Consider the following 17,253-nt stretch of genomic DNA (forward strand, 5'->3'; position numbering starts at 1 on the left):
GAAACAGTGATATAAAATAGAGATGAAAGTGGAGCAAAGAAAAAAAATCCTGAACTTTTGAAAGTCAAACTAAGCGGGGGGGTGGGTGGGCAACGTTGGGTTTTTGCAGATTTTTAAAAATATATTTCTTGAAATTCACTTTATATCCCAACAGCAATGAATAAATAAAAATGTTCTTATAATAAAAAGGGGGGAAAAAAAAATCCATCATCCGTGGCTGTTGCAGGGCTGGAAAGAGCCCGTCCAACGGTTTCATTCAGTCAAATTAAATTAAAATGACTGGATGGCCGACTTGCCTGTCTGACTGCCTACCTGTACGCACTCTGCCTGTGCACTCGTTCCGTGTGACCGTACTCTTACACAAGGCGAGGCAGACGTACAATGGTGCTTGAAAGTTTGTGAACCCTTTAGAATTTTCTTTCTGCATAAATAGAATAGAATGCCTTTCTTGTTACTATACACATGTACAATGAGATTAAAAGCAACTCCAATAACAGTGCAAACAGCGTGTGCGTGTGTGTGTGTGGGGGGGGGGGGGGGGGGGGGGGTAAGGTAAGGTGCACAGTCCTGAGGTGTATGTGTTTATAATTCATTAATTTATAATGTGACCTAAAACAACATCAGATTTTCACACAAGTCCTAAAAGTAGATAAAGAGAACCCAGTTAAACAAATGAGAGTCAAAAATATTATACTTGGTCATTTATTGAGGAAAATGATCCAATATTACATATCTGTGAGTGGCAAAAGTATGTGAACCTTTGCTTTCAGTATCTGGTGTGACCCCCTTGTGCAGCAATAACTGCAACTAAACATTTGCGGTAACTGTTGATCAGTCCTGCACACCGGCTTGGAGGAATTTTAGCCCATTCCTCCGTACAGAACAGCTTCAACTCTGGGATGTTGGTGGGTTTCCTCACGAGCTGCTCGCTTCAGGTCCTTCCACAACATTTTGATTGGATTAAGGTCAGGACTTTGACTTGACCATTCCAACACATTAACTTTATTCTTCTTTAACTATTCTTTGGTAGAACGACTTGTGTGCTTAGGGCCGTTGTCTTGCTGCATGACCCACCTTCTCTTGAGATTCAGTTCATGGACAGATGTCCTGACATTTTCCTTTAGAATTCACTGGTATAATTCAGAATTCATTGTTCCATCAATGATGGCAAGCCGTCCTGGCCCAGATGCAGCAAAACAGGCCCAAACCATGATACTACCACCACCATGTTTCACAGATGGGATAAAGTTCTTATGCTGGAATGCAGTGTTTTCCTTTCTCCAAACATAACACTTCTCATTTAAACCAAAAAGTTCTATTTTGGTCTCATCCGTCCACAAAACATTTTTCCAATAGCCTTCTGGCTTGTCCGCATGATCTTTAGAAAATTGCAGATGAGCAGCAATGTTCTTTTTGGAGAGCAGTGGCTTTCTCCTTGCAACCCTGCCATGCACACTATTGTTGTTCTCAGTGTTCTGATGGTGGACTCATGAACATTAGCCAATGTGAGAGAGGCCTTCAGTTGCTTAGAAGTTACCCTGGGGTCTTTTGTGACCTCGCCGACTATTTCACCCCTTGCTCTTGGCGTGATCTTTGTTGGTCGACCACTCCTGGGGAGGGTAACAATTGTCTTGAATTTCCTCCATTTGTACACAATCTGTCTGACTGTGGATTGGTGGAGTCCAAACTCTTTTTAGAGATGGTTTTGTAACCTTTTCCAGCCTGATGAGCATCAACAACACTTTCTGAGGTCCTCAGAAATCTCCTTTGTTCGTGCCATGATACACTTCCACAAACATGTGTTGTGAAGATCAGACTTTGATAGATCCCTGTTCTTTAAATAAAACAGGGTGCCCACTCACACCTGATTGTCATCCCATTGATTGAAAACACCGGACTCTAATTTCACCTTCAAATTAACTGCTTATCCTAGAGGTTCACATACTTTTGCCACTCACAGATATGTAATATTGGATCATTTTCCTCAATAAATAAATGACCAAGTATAATATTTTTGTCTCATTTGTTTAACTGGATTCTCTTTATCTACTTTTAGGACTTGTGTGAAAATCTGATCATGTTTTAGATCATATTTATGCAGAAATATAGACAATTCTAAAGGGTTCACAAACTTTCAAGCACCATTGTATTACTAAAGCTATTCGCACAAGGATGGCAGTCAAAATTTCCAGCTGCACCTAAAACAGCTTGCACTGCTATACAAAGCAAGGAAAGAAAAACTGTCGTGGAAAAGTCTGGCAAAAAAGTTGGATAAACGCTGCCTTCATGCACTATTGGAATTAAGGTAAATATGAGTTGCAGACTTGGAAGTTGCCTCCATAAGCCATGGCCTAATGGACCAAAAGGTCTCTGGCTTGATTCCCTGGAACAGCAGGAATGGCTGAAGTGCCCTTGAGCAAGGAACTGAACCCCCAGGCTGCTCTGGGTATGTTGTGCATTGCTCTGAATAACAGCGTCTGCTAAATGCTATTAACGTAATGCAATTTAAACTGGGGAACTTTGGAAATAAATTTGATACCCGAAATCGCAAGTTGGGATGACCTTCCTTCAACCTTTCAACATGGCCAGAGAGAAGGACGGTTTCAGTAGTGGATGGTACACAGTTGTTCATTTTCAGCCATGCAACCATAGTTGGCTGTTGCCCGTGTGCATAATCTAATCTGTAACTTGTGTACATGAAATAGAATGCTATTTAGCACGTGCATGACAGAACCAAAATAGGATTTCCCCAAGAAATATACGAGAAGGAATCTTGCGCCATTTCATTTCCCCCTGAAAACAAAGCACTTGAACATGACAGGCTCGTAATTCCGACTCCAGAAATGGAAAATAGGACCTTCTGACGAGCGTACAAAGGTGGCAAAAACAAGGAGGCCGAATCAGAGTGAACACGCGCTCTCTTGTGAACTCATCCTCCAGCAGTAGTCAGGCAGTGCACGTTCAAGGTCATGTGTTTTGGAGGAGTGGCTTTGGAAGGAGGGCTGAAAATTTTTTTTGGTTGGATACTTTCAAAGTCTAGCCCAGGGGTTCCCAAACTTGTCCATGCCAAGGCCCCCCAAACAGCATTAGCTTCTGGCTGGGGACCCCCTTTGCAAACCCACAGACAATGCTACAAAATATGTAAAGAAACATCAACTTTTAGAATATTTTCTCTTACTTTTATTCAATAGTCAATAATTGTTACATTTGTTTAGCATAAGAATATTATTAACTAACATGTTTTCAACACAAATATTTTCGCACTGAACAATAAACTGTATAACCTCCTGTAGTACCTGATTCAACTCGTTATCCATCCTTTTTGCAACCAGTGCCTCGCGATGGAGCATGCAGTGTGTGGCCACTACATGCGGGGCCTTCTGCTTAATGAGAGCGGTCACTCCACTGATCTTCCCGGTCATTGCCGCGGCTCCGTCCGAACACCCCCACACACAACGGGTCCAGTCCAATCCGTTAGACTCGATGTAATCGTCCAAAATTTGAAAAATGTCTTTCCCAGTAGTTCTTCTTTCAAGTGCTTTACAAAATAGTATTTCCTCCAGAAATCTTTCCTGTGAAATAAATCTGATGTACACAAGCAGTTGGGCCTCACTGGATAAATCTGTGCTCTCATCCAGGTGAAGTGTGAAGTATTCGCTGGCTCTCACCTGCTCCAACAGCTGAGCAGATACGTCTTGAGCCATGTCACCAATCCGTCGGCTCACGGTGTTATCAGAGAGTGGGACAGCATCCATTTTTTTGGCAGCATCCTCACCAAGCAATTCTCGGACAATGTCTTTGGGGGCTGGTAAAATCAAATCTTCTCCAATTGAGTGAGGTTTTTTAGCACGAGCAATGTGGTACGAGGCTAAAAATGATGCCTTCAGGGCCCGCTCAGGGACAGTAGCTTGCTGGGTGAATGCAGCAGATTGCCTGACCAAATGCTCTTCTTTGCGTCTGAAGAAATCTACTGTTTTTTCGGCATCCGTCGGATGTTTTTGTACCAAGTGACGCTGATGTTTCGAAAGTTTTAAGCACTCGTTTGACAGGGTCTCCAGACAGAGGACGCATTTCGGGCAATCATGGCCATTTTTCTGTATGGCTGTAAAGCCATACTTAATGTATGCTGCCTCATATTTTCGGATTTTAGTTGGCCAGGACTTGTTTTTTTCGCAGCAGTGTCCTCCACAGCAGGGCTGTTGGTTTGTTCCTTCCTTCGGTCGTTCCTTCCTTCGGTCTCTTCTTCAAAAACCTGTCCATTTTGCCCTAGCAATACACTAGCTTGAGGAGCAAAGCAGCTTGATAAATGGCGCAAACCACAATGTCACAGGCAATCGGAGAGATGAGCATGGCAAACAACGTTTCGATATGATGTATTATTAATAATTATATTTTATAATAATGATTAAAAAACTAAATTACAATATATTTAATAATAATTATTTAAAAAAGTATATTTTTTTTCGCAATTTTTTATCATCATCGTCCCTCCAACTTTCTGAGGCCCCCCTAGTGCCCCCTGGCGGCCCCCACTTTGAAAACCACTGGTCTAGCCTACTGTTGCTGGGTTCTTCAAAAAAATAAAATCACCTACTCTGCCTCGAGGACAGATCAGGCAGTGTTGCCTCGACTCGATTAATTCAAGCCACTGTCATGAGGACAAACGACAGCTGCTTCATCTGAGAAGGGCGAAAAGATTATGCAAAATAAGTGAAAAAGTAAACTGCATGGCAAAAAAACAAAGCGACTCACTTGGAGGAGGTACACACTTAAAAAGAAGGGGGAAGGAATACAACAGGGGTTCAATTCTTAAGAGTCTTGGCTGTTCTGCCTTGTGAAACATTTATAATAGGGTTGCCCTTAAGTTCACATACAAACCCCAAAAGGCACGCCTATACAAGGAAAACACCATTTTTTCAGATACACACCACATTTCATATTAATGCAGTTTATTGGTTCGGTAGCCAACATCCCAGAAGAGATTTTCGAGTTGATTCAGTGTTAAATCTACGTAGTATTCACCAGACAAACACTAGAAACTGCGGTGTGTGCGTGTGTGTGAGAGAGACCATCACCTTGTCTGGAAGCTAAACCTTAAAGTCACTATGCTTAGACAAGAGACAAATCCATGCACAACCTCCAAGGTGACGGAAAACGGCCGAGATCAATCAAGTCGGCTGTAAGCGCACTTTGGCGCGAAAGCACTGACTGGAGTGTCGACTCTGCAAAACCGGAGGGGTGGAAACGCAAAGGGCTAGACCGCACTGCATCATTTGTTAGCTCTCATTTCTAAGTGTGTAGCTCAGGTGGGTAGACAACTTTAATCACAACGACCATTTCTCTTCTGAAGTTAGAACAATCAAATCGAGAGTTTGCGAAAAACACTCAAAAAAGTAGTCGCACTTGGTGCTGGAGCACGGGGCTGACTGGAGGTGGTTGTTGGTCCTGTGGGGGATATTGAGAGTTATGGCGCAGCGGCGCTTCTCTTAATCCAAACCGACAGAGCTGGGCTCCAGGCTGCACTGATGAGCAGCTGCTGCTCGCCGCAACCGCAAGGCGCATGCAAATGAAATTAAGCTGCGCCACCGTAATGGCGGGACGAATCCATCTTGGAGGCACGAAGGCAATTACAAAAATGACAGTTTGTGTTTTCCCAAGTAGCGGTGAGCAGCAGGAGGAGCCATTAGTTGGAGCAAATAATCCCGTCTGCACGGCACAAAGAGATTGATTAAGTAGGGGGAGGAGCAGGAGGACGGGGACAGGAGCTGCTTACGGCCTGATGATCTCCTTAATTACCTGGGGAAGACACTGTCTCCTCTCACGCGCACTTCGCTTTGACAAGGATTCATTACACAATGACAATCCTGTCCCCAGCCCCTCCCTCACAGCCTGGGAGCTCACGCTGGAGTACAATGGAAAGCAGGCTTTGCACAGATATGATTCTGACAGCCCTTTCTCACACGCCCTAAATGTTTTAGGTTCAGTGAATGTTTTCACACTGACTGCGAACTGTTAAGTAGACCACTCTTCGGTAGCTAATCTGAACATACTCATCACTGTCGTGTTTATGGCTGACATGACCGTTCATCTAACTGATGTCATAAGCAGGTTATTGACTCGTGAATAATTCCATTTTTGCAATTCAAGTCTCAGTCCCAGCTATTCCATCGCTTGCTTCAACCTTGCATCGGTTAAAGGGGAACTGAAGGCAAATTTAGCATCGTCAAAATTCTACTTCTCATTTTATAAAACGTACAAATGCATTTCTGACAGCTATTTCGTCGCTACTATAGCAAATTATGAGGGTTTGAAATATGCTATGTAACAGATCAGCCCATACGTCAAAGCGATGGCCGTAAACGAGATTCGTCGAGACGTCGTAGGACGGAAGTAAAACGTACAGCGGAAATCAAAGCGACCGACATCTGCCAACGTTGTCAAAAGACGCACGCGTCCTCTTTCGAATGCTGACATAATCAAGCCGGAAGTTTTCCCGGTGTCCGAAATCAATCGCTCCCTACTCACTATATAGCGTGGACGCCATTTTGTAGTGCTGTCTGAAACCTTAGTGAGGATTATGTGGGAAATGCGCTCAGTATAACATTTATTTATCACAAAAACACATGCATGCATTTATTATTTTGAAAACCCACCAGCCGCCTGATCTGGCACATTTTAATTGTGCGACAGTAACGACCAGCGCGACGGACTCGTCCTTATCCTGTCGCCTTTCCAACTCTTCTCTACTCCACGTTGGTTCAAAGTCGTATGGAATAATCTCCATCACTGATGAAGCTGGCAAATCTCGAAATTAATCTACACTGAAATGATATGGCGATCTGGCCGCTGTGTAAACAGTTTTCAAAATGGCGGTGCTGAAACTTCACGTTTGAAGTCTCGCACAAGTCTCGTGACGATCGCGCGGGTAAGCGACGCCTGCTGTGGACCAAGCGAACTACATTCGACACGGCTAAAAACCGAAAAGGCCGATAAGTGTAATATAATATGCGAATATGAGTCATGATATAAGGTTACTGAAACCGAAAATGTAATTGAATAACACGTTAACTAAGGCCCTGTCCACACGGCAACGGATTCAAGTGAATCTGATAAAATTGTTTATCGTTTCGGCCTGGCGTCCACACGGCACCGGCGTTTTGGGTGCCCCAAAATGCAATCTTTTGAGAACGGGTTCCAGAGTGGAAAAATCTGGCAACGGCGCCGTTGCGAAGTCATCTGGATGAGTAGAACGGATTTGTTTACGATGACGTCACAACCACATGACTGAGTGCTTCACGCCGGGTAGAAGTGTAACGAACTCGATGCGAGTTGTCAACAAATCCTATAACTTGGTTCATGAAACGCGCTTACAAAATATTTTCACTGTGAATATTTATTGTGTAATGGTGCAAAGTGAGAGAATAGCCCTTAGGGCAGAGTCAATACCGCCAGCAAAAATAGGGGGAAAAAAAAAAAGAGCGATCTCACCTCTTCAGATGTTGGTTTAAGTCCTACAATACATTCCTCAAAAAGGGTGTAGAAGAACAAAGTAATCCATCAACTTGTAGCATTCAATTTATTTCGGACCATTAAAGAATTCTGGAGGAGATCAGAATGTTGCCGTACCGGCTTCCATCTACCCCCGTTCATTCCCCTCTCTCTCCATCTACCCCCGTTCATTCCTCTTTCTGCATCTTTCGTTTTACGCTACTGATTAATAATCAAAACTTTATGTGGCTGATGCTACAGAAGAAGGGGTTTATGCGCATGCGTCTACTTCTATTGTTCTGGTGTCTCCGATGGGACCGTCTTACAGCGCACGTAGAGGTGTGGCATGTGTATTGCATCGTTTTCAGCAAGCGTTGCGTTGCCATATGAACCTGATATTTTACTGATCCATTGCCCATGTGGACGCGATATTTAAAAAAAAAAAAAAAAAATCTCGTTGCCGTTGTCGTGTGGATGTAGCCTAAGAAATAAAGCAAGTTTAAAAAGGACTCCAGTTCCTCTTTAAATTTTGAGCTGAGCTCTGGAGTGAATAACTTTCTATTCGTGACCTTTTTTATTTTTTAATTCATATCCAACAGGACAACACTGACAGCCAAAACAGCCATCTGCCTTTTATATCTACCAACCTAGTGTAAGAAACAAGATCAACTGTGAGCTACTGATCACTTACGTATCCCCCCCCCCCGCTTTCACTTATATCAGAATGCAAGCGATCGAAGGAATAGGACACTTATTATGAATGTTGACTTTGACAAATAATTAACCCTGAAACGAGTAAGTAAAAGAGCAGTGTCTTTCCCCAGGGATTTCAAATAGCATCCTGCTAAACTGTCATTTTGAAACAGCATTTTGCTTCTTGAAATAGCGTCAAAATCCACCCTATAGGTTTTATAAATACATTCAGTCGGTAAACAGGAAGTCGATGCGGGACAGACCTGAAAACAGTAGACACGGTATAGAACCCCAAGCTGAAGCTTGGTACCAAATATCAAGCAGTTGTGATTTGTAGTTGCCGAGAAAAGTGTTATGAAAATTTCAGAAATCCACCCTGTGTTTTTCGTAAATACATTCAGTCGGTAAACAGGAAGTTGATGTGCGACAGACCTGAAAACCGTATACACGGTACAGAACCCCAAGTGGCTATGATTTGTGGTTGCTGAGAAAAAGGGTGTTTCGGACGGACGGCGATATGGGTGGACAGACAGACGGGGTAAACCAGTATACGCACCCTCCTTCGGAGCAGGGGTAGAATAACTGCACCATTCTCCGTGTACGCTGACTAACACACAATGTGTCCAGTGCAAATTGAAAAGCTTCGCAGAGAAAATCACAGCATGTCTCTTTATGCTTCTGGTGTAAAAATGCGCTTTATCCTATAGATCAGGAGGGTAGACAAGAATTTGAAAAGTGATGAAGCATTCATTTAGCAGTGTTTTCCCCAGAAAAAAATTAAAGCCCTAAATTCTGGCATGATAATACACAGACAGTTGAGTGCTAATGGTGTGAAAGCAAGTGCCAAAGGCGCAAAGTGAAACTAGGGGGGTCCGGGGGCATGCTCCCCCGGAAAATTCTTTGAAAATAGATGCTCTCAGGTGCATTTTCAGGGTCTCAGAGGTTTTAGATACATGATTATAGGATAGATTTTACCAGTGTTTCAATGATTTCTGACCTAAATAGCATTAATGTATACACATTTGAAATTTCACCTTAAAAGTTCAACATGCAAGTTAAACTGTTTTGTTATAGATTACTGAGGTATACGATAGACTGAAAATCTACGGGGATCCCTTAATTACCTACGATCAAGTAGTGTTGTAACAAAAATGTGCATGAAGATATGACCAGTGGTTTACTCCATCTTATGCAATCCAATGACGAGAATCGATCATCATGACCTCCTGCTGATCACAAAGGGATCTGAACCTAAGAACTGCCACCTTAAAATAAGTTGCTGTATTACTATAACTGTAATGATTTAGAATGTTTCGGATGCAATTACCGTAATATATGTAGAACTAAGATGCACTGAAAAGAAAAGTAAGGCAACTGCATGTTATAAAGTTTAAATTTTGGCACTTTATTAAATGGACTAGATTAAGACTAAAACATGTATTTAAAGGAAAAGAAAAAACTTAATTTCTACAGTTTAAGTTTGCAGAAAGATTATGTACTTTTAAACATATTTCATGAACGGAATTTGTTAATAAGTGTCAAATGTAGCATAATGGCGAATAATAATGATAAGTGCATTTGGCAGTGTGATGTCGCTGTGATCCTTTAACAAAAGAATAATCCAGAGCCTTCTTTTGTTAAATGGATCCCAGTGACATCACACTGCCAAAACTGCTTATGATTATTATTTGAAATTATGCTGTATTTGACACATTTGGACAACTTCACTTCATGAGTGTGTTTATAAGTACATAATCTTTCTGCAAACCCAAACTAATGAATTAAGTTCTATTTCCTTCACTTCAGACCGCTAGGGCGGTGCTGAAAACACGAGTGGAAGGATCTTTGCATCCGCGCGTTTCGAGAATCGTATACAAAAGTTGTCATCTCATGACGTACGACATGCCTGCCTATATGAGGCAACATCCCACGTCATTTGGCCTCTTCTTTTTTCTCGCATTGGAATCGCATCTCTTCTACTGGAATTCTGTGTTATCAGTTAACTGTGGGAATACCTGCGACAATCTACAGTGCAGCTCGTGACTGAAGAGGACTTCAGTGGGACTCGACTCCACGCGAGCCGTTTGGTCGCTAAGGTAACTTGGTTAACATTATTTTGAGATTGTTTTATGTATCGATAGTCACTGAATCTTGGCTGCCAAGTTTTCAGGGACGGCTATTATCGGTCTTGTCACAAACTGTTTGGTTGCCGGCAGGTTTGTCAGTGCTGAGCGAGTTGCCAATAACGTTAACGTGTACTTACAACTTTACATGAGCATCGGTTTTCTGGTTGCTAGTAAATCAATGTCTGTAGCGGTAAAGTTGCGCTTGCGAACTCGCTAGCCTTGGTTGCCAGGCTAGCAAGCAGTGATGCACCTTGCTTCTTTTCTTAAAAAAAAAAAATCGTGGGTGAGTAGACACTGAGATGGATTCAGTGAGGTGTTCCACTTGCCCCAACCTAATGGAGGTGCTGGATGCAGATGATCGCTGCGTGGAGTGCCTTGGCTCATGTTCTCAGCCACCTGACCAAGAGGAAGTGATGTCTGTGGCTGCCTCAGACACCTTTTTCAGTCAGCCTTCTTCCTCGGCGCAGCCACCAAGCGAAGTCCTGCCAGGTGTTGAGCCCCGTGATTCGGGCAGTGATGTTACCTCTGGGCGATCTGGGGAGTCTGCCTCAGTGGTGGGTTCGGTGGAGGCCACACTGAAGGCTTTGCTTGCACATTTGCAGTTGGACACCCCGGCGCCTCCTACCGGATCTGAGAACATGTTCCTGCACCGTGTTCAGCATGCGCCTCTGGTAATTCCAGTGTTGGGACTTTACTTCTGTGGTGGCCTCTGCCCTGGAGGCTGCTACGAAACCTGCCCGTCCAGACCAGATGCCTCGCATGCTTGCGGCGATGCAGGACCCCGGTGGTGTTGGCTTGGGTAGCATGCCAGTAGTCGAATCAAGCATTGCTTCGCTCATTGCGTCTCCCGATGAAGCACTTCGGGAGCAGGTGCGTTGCCCTAATGCTGAGTACCGCCGCACAGACGAGCTACTTTCTCGTGCTTACAACTCTACTGCCTTTCTTGGCAGGGTGTCCAACTCACTGGCACACATGCTTGTTATGCTGCACTCGACACTCAACACATCATCGGCAGACCCACTGGCGGCTGAGGTACTGGAACTTGCACTGCAGGCTATGGGTGTCATTGCCAACCAGTGTGGCACTACCTTGGGCGCCTTGCTGCAAGCCCATCAACAAGTGTGGCTGGCTCAATCGCCTCTGCCAGAAGTATGCAGGAACAACCTGAGGCACCTCCCACTGGCACCTGGACAGGTCTTTGGGCCAGCAGCACAAGAGGCCCTTGACAGACATGTGTCTGTTACAGAGTCTCGCTCCCGTCATGTGGGCGTAGCACCCACCTTCAGAGCTCCACCAAACCCTTCTGCCTCATGCTTTAGGCATGTGGCCCCTAGAGCTGCACAAAGGTCTCCCCATCGACCCCAGCAGCAGGCCCCTAATCCCCCACCTCCCTCGGCCAGGCACGGTGGCGCTCAGCCACAAGAGTTTTCGCCCTTTTCGACAGACGGGTCCTCCCCGCCGTCGTCAGCCCCCATCCCTTCCAAAAAACAGACAGGACCACTGACAGGTCAGGGCCAGTGGCAGGAGTTTTTACAGGCAACCAGCTAGCGAGTTGGCGTGAAATAACCAACCAATGGCTACTCACCACCTTTTCAGAAGGGTACCGCCTGCAATTCCGCCGCCGGCCACCAATGCATTTGGGTGTGAGGCAGATGGTTATAACCAATCCAAGACAAGCAGAAGCCTTGTCGAGAGAAGTTCAGTTGTTACTACAAAAAGGAGCCATAGAGATGGTCGACCCCATTGTTCACCCAGGGGGTTTCTTTTCAGTTTATTTTCTCGTTCCAAAGAAAGACGGCGGGTTCAGGCCAATTTTAGAAGGTTAAACTGTTTCTTGAAGGTACTTCCTTTTCGAATGCTACGAACAACAGATGTACTGCAAGCGGTCACAAACCAGGACTGGTTTGTGACCGTAGATCTCAAGGACACCTATTTTCACATACCCATTGCCACGGACAACAGGCGCTTCCTTCGTTTTTCGTTCATGGGAAAGATTTTTCAGTTCAGAGTTCTCCCCTTTGGACTTTCTCTGGCGCCAAGGGTGTTCTCGAAATGCGTCCAGGTAGCACTAGAACCCCTTCAGAAGGAGGGCATAAGAGTGCTCCCTTACTTGGACGACTGGCTTCTTTGTGCAGCATTGCCCGAACAGGCCAGGGAACATGCTCACCGGTTGCTACTACACATTACAGCTCTGGGGTTCAGAGTGAACCAGAAGTCGTCCAAACTGGTCCCAGTCCAGGCAACACGTTTCATCGGCCTTGCCCTAGATTCGAACACTATGCTGGCCAGTCCCACGCCAGACAGAATAAGTTCAATTCTCACTGAAGTGAACCACCTTCGTGTCGGGGGAACTCAGCATTACGTTTCTCTCCTTCAGCTGTTGGGGAAACTCACAGCGGCCTCAGTGATCATTCCTCTGGGTCTTCTGTGGCTAAGGGCTTTTCAGAAATGGCTTCTTCAACTGCGTCTGTGTCCAGTGCGAGAAAGGCACATGAGGGTGAGAATAGCACGCCGTTGCATGCTCATGCCAAGACCTTGGTCCCAGGCACACTTTCTCACTTGTGGAGTTCCACTTGGTCCCCCACTGGGACGATGGGAAGTTATTCGGACAGATGCTTCCCTCATGGGTTGGGGTGGAGTCTGGTGTCGGCAAGGTGTGAACGGCACCTGGCCTGCTCCGTGGCGCATGTCCCACATCAACACACGAGTTGGTGGCGGTGTTCCTGAAAGTGGTGCAATGTCAGAAAGTGCTACGGGGCAAACATGTATTGGTACATACAGACAATGTGGCAACTGTTTTCTATATCAATCATCAGGGGGCACAAGGTCTGTAGCTGCACTTCAGGTGGCTCACAGTCTCCTAGTATGGGCTCAGGACAACCTCCTTTCCATAAGAGCATCTTATCTACCTGGACACCTAAACAGTGTGGCAGATGCTCTGTCACGCGGCAAGGTGTCTCAAGGGGATTGGAAACTGCATCCAGACATGGTGGTACAGATCTGGAAAACCTATGGGAGAGCAACTGTGGACCTGTTTGCGAGCAGTCAGACAACTCATTGTCCGACATGGTTTTCCCTGGGAGAAGAAACGGCAGCGTTGGGCCAGGATGCTCTGGCCCACGACTGGCCTTGGGCCACCCTTTATGCCTTTCCCCCTCTACCACTGTTGTGGAGGGGACTCTGCCATGTGCACGATCACAGTCACCATGTGCTATTGATAGTTCCTCATTGGCCATCCAGGCCATGGTTCCAGCTCCTGCTGTCACTACTAGTGGGACCCCCTTGTCAGCTGCCCAGCAGGCCCGACTTGCTGACGCAGACAGAGAGCAGGATCCAACACCCATGTCCCGAACACCTGAAGCTCTGGGTGTGGCCCTTGGGGCTACTACTGGAGTGTTCAGAAGGGACCAGGAACACTGTGGTGAACGCACGTGCAGAATCTACCCGACACTTTTATGCAGGCAAATGGAAGGTGTTCTGTGATTGGTGTGCGGAACGCAACATCGACCCCCTAAGCTGCTCTGTTCCACAGACTTTAGATTTCCTGCAGCACCTTTTAGAGCTTGGCAGGGCTGCATCTACACTTAAGGTGTATGTTGCAGCACTAACAGCCCACCGTTCAGAGGTTGGAGGTGTTTCACTTGGGTCCCACCGGCTGGTGGTAGCCTTTTTGAGAGGGGCATTTCGTCTTAATCCTCCTCGTTTTGTGCGGAGTCCGTCATGGGATCTGAACACTGTGCTCGAATCCCTTTGCTTGCCTCCTTATGAGCCCCTGTCAGCAGCTGACATTAAGTGGCTCTCTGTTAAAACGGCTTTTCTCCTTGCCATCACAACAGCCTGGCGTGTGAGTGAGCTACATGCCGCCCTCTCAGGGAGTACTGTTTGTCTTCGTTGGGGCCCTATGTTTGACAGTGTTTCATTGTGGCCTAACCCAGCTTTCCTCCTGAAAGTCTTATCTCCCCAGTTTAGCAACCAGCCAATTTTGCTGACTGCTATACCAGCGGACAGGACGGACTTGTGCCCTGTCAGGGCTCTGAGGTTTTATTTTGATAGGACGGCAGCCTTTCGTACGGCAGACCAATTGTTTGTTTGTTTTGGTGGTGCTCCGAGAGGAAGGCCTCTGTCCAAGCAGCGGCTCTCCCGTTGGGTTGTGGAGGCAAAATCACCCATGCCTATGAATCTATGGAACGTACTGTGCCCTCTCTTGTCCACTGCCATTCGACGCGTGCTCAGGCAACATCATGGGCAGCTCTCCGGGGTGTACCACACTGACATTTGTGCTGCTACAACTTGGTCCAATACATGTACATTTGCCCCGTACTACAGGCTAAATGTTGCATCCATGCCATTGCTGTGTGCAGCTGTTCTTCCAGAAGGTGGTGATGCTCTTCTGAATTCCTCGTGACTGGGTTGGTATTCGTCTTCCACTAGTGCTTTCAGCACTGCCCTGGCGGTCTGGAGTGAAGGAAATAGAACGCTGGATACGAATGTAACCATGGTTCTATGACTAAGTGGAAGACCACCAGGGTCTTTGGTCACTCGGATTGTGCGAGAATGATCTTGAGGCCAAATGGCATGGGATGTTTCCTTATATAGGCAGGCATGTCATACGTCATGAGATGACAACTTTTGTATGCGATTCTCGAAACGCACGGATGCAAAGATCCTTCCACTAGTGCTTTCAGCACCGCCCTGGCGGTCTTCCACTTAGTCATAGAACCACGGTTACATTCGTAACCAGCGTTTTCTACTCCTTTAAAGCAGATTAATTCTCCTTGGCTTTTGCTTGGCCCAATGTTGGGCAGCCCTCTCATAGTCCATCTCACAGTCATCCATGCTGATGTGGATTAATTTGAGCCTTCTCCTTGCTTATTAAAGTCAGTCGGCTTTGTCCGTCTGGTGGGGGACAACATCGGCAGCCAATGAGATCGCTTATAATGAAACGGAAACTTCCGGGATGTCTGACGTTTTCTTTCGATGTTTTTATTGGACGGTTTGAACACGTGATCTTGACATAGCCAACAGATTAGTTTGTTTACATCATACCATGCGGACATATTACTTTGACAGAATCAACACAAACACTGGGGGGGGGGGGGGCGCTTGTTTAACACAAATATCAGTCAGTATGTACATGGATCTGTTATTTGCTCTCCTATGTATCTAGTTACTTGTGGGTAGGAAATTTAACGTATCGGTATAAATCTAAGCGTATCGGATTTTAACTAAAGCGACTAAGCGTATCTGCAGGCAGAGCAAGCGTATCGGGCCCGATACACTAAAACGCTTTGGGGAAAACCATGATTTAGGAATGCAGATTCAAAATGAAGACAATTTAACACTTTTATTAAGGCAGGGCAAACATTTCAAGTGCCGGCATCTTAACTAGAACAAATGAGCAGCAGCTTCCCCCTCCAAAATCACCTGATGACTATAAAACCTGTGTACATACGGTACAGGGATATTCACCTCAAATGATTGTACAAAATGTTAAAATGTACTTGTGAAAGAATGGGGGGAGAAATGCAGCATCCAACTGTGTTTAAGACTGAATGGGGAGTTTGTGGTCGAGTTAGGCTGGTGCATGGTCTTATTCGCTTTGTAAAGTGCTACTTTATGAACTAGAATGACATCTGAATGAATCAAAATTCAACAGAAGCTCTCTAATGCGACTGGGTCTGAATACGGCATTGCTTCAAAAAAAAATAAATAAATCACAACCATTTGTCCAGTATCCGACAGGTGAACCATCTTAAACTTTTGAGAAACTTTATTTAAAAAAAAAAAAAAGCCATAGTTTACTGATCTGGGTTTGTAGTCGTTCCATAGTTTGTGTGCATGAACTTATTTCTTCACCGCAAACACCGTCTGCATTTCGCAAGTAAAAGAGACGCCACACAGTAGTGTAGCAGTGTTTAAAAGAAACAGAAAAAGAGAAATACCTTCTCCATGGGCAGCTGAATCGAGGCTTTGCAGTCAGTGAACTCAGCCTTAATGCTGGGGCCCTGCACCTCCGTCACCACGTACTGCAACCTCTGAGACTCTTTCAGCATTTTCCGGTTGCTTCCGCCAAACTTGCCCAGCACCCGGTAGGCTACATGAGAGATCGTCTCTGCTGGATTCCTCAAAGTTCGCCAAAGGGCCTGGGCACAAAACAGAAACCCTGTGGTTTGATAAAACCATCAAAATAACCTCAAGCTCAAAGATGAAAAAGGTGAAAGCCTGTACCTGCATGAGCTCGGCACGAACAGGCTGGATATGGTCGTATAGGAAGTCTGGCTGCAGGTTGTCCACACACAGCTCGAGAGTGCGCAGGCCCTGGCTTACCAGTGTCTGGGAGCCATTGAGTGCCGACACCAGCGGGTCCATGAGCATGGGCAGGTACGGAAGCAAAGAGCTCAACCTCACAGGCACAGTCAGACACAGCTCCACAAATAGATCCTTCATGTGCTGCTTATGCAGGCCACTCTGCAGCATGTTCAAGCCTGACAGGAGATTTTTTTTTTTTTAAACATACGGCTTAGCCAATAAAGACAGATACTGAAGAAAATTTTAAAACCCGTATCTGGCATGATATGCAAGTTAGACTACAGGAACATATGATAAAACATCAGTGCTTAAAACTGCGCCGTGTCATGGTTAGCCACTCACCTTTCTAATCCTGGGGAAATGCCAAATTTGTCCATCACTGTGTTGATAAATATGTTGCTGGGAAGTGATCAATGATATTATGAAACCATGATCACTCACCAAAATAACTTTCTAATATTTGCTTTTTATGGACAATTTATGAAGTAGAACTGAATCGATAACAAAAGTGTGTGTGTGTGTGTGTGGGGGGGGGGGGGGGGGGGGGGGCCATGTCTATGATCATGGAAAGCCTGAAGAAAGAAACAAAACAGGCTTTTACGTTGTGGTGATCCTTCAATAAAATGGCAGCTTGCCT

The 17,253-nt window shown here is 45.4% G+C and overlaps 1 protein-coding gene across 4 annotated transcripts in view; it reads right to left on the reverse strand.

Annotated features, from left to right (window-relative positions):
- Window positions 1–17,253, reverse strand: part of trrap (transformation/transcription domain-associated protein) — a 198,789-nt gene that overhangs the window by 131,042 nt on the left and 50,494 nt on the right. For all 4 annotated transcript variants that reach the window (XM_060939722.1, XM_060939721.1, XM_060939723.1 and 1 more), the window contains exons 20-21: window positions 16,536–16,792; window positions 16,250–16,450 (exon numbers count right to left, since the gene is read on the reverse strand). In XM_060939722.1, coding sequence (XP_060795705.1) covers window positions 16,250–16,450; window positions 16,536–16,792 — 458 coding nt within the window. The remainder of the gene's footprint in view (window positions 1–16,249; window positions 16,451–16,535; window positions 16,793–17,253) is intronic.

Source organism: Neoarius graeffei, chromosome 14 (assembly GCF_027579695.1).
Source record: "Neoarius graeffei isolate fNeoGra1 chromosome 14, fNeoGra1.pri, whole genome shotgun sequence".
NCBI classification, from domain to species: Eukaryota; Metazoa; Chordata; class Actinopteri; order Siluriformes; family Ariidae; genus Neoarius; species Neoarius graeffei.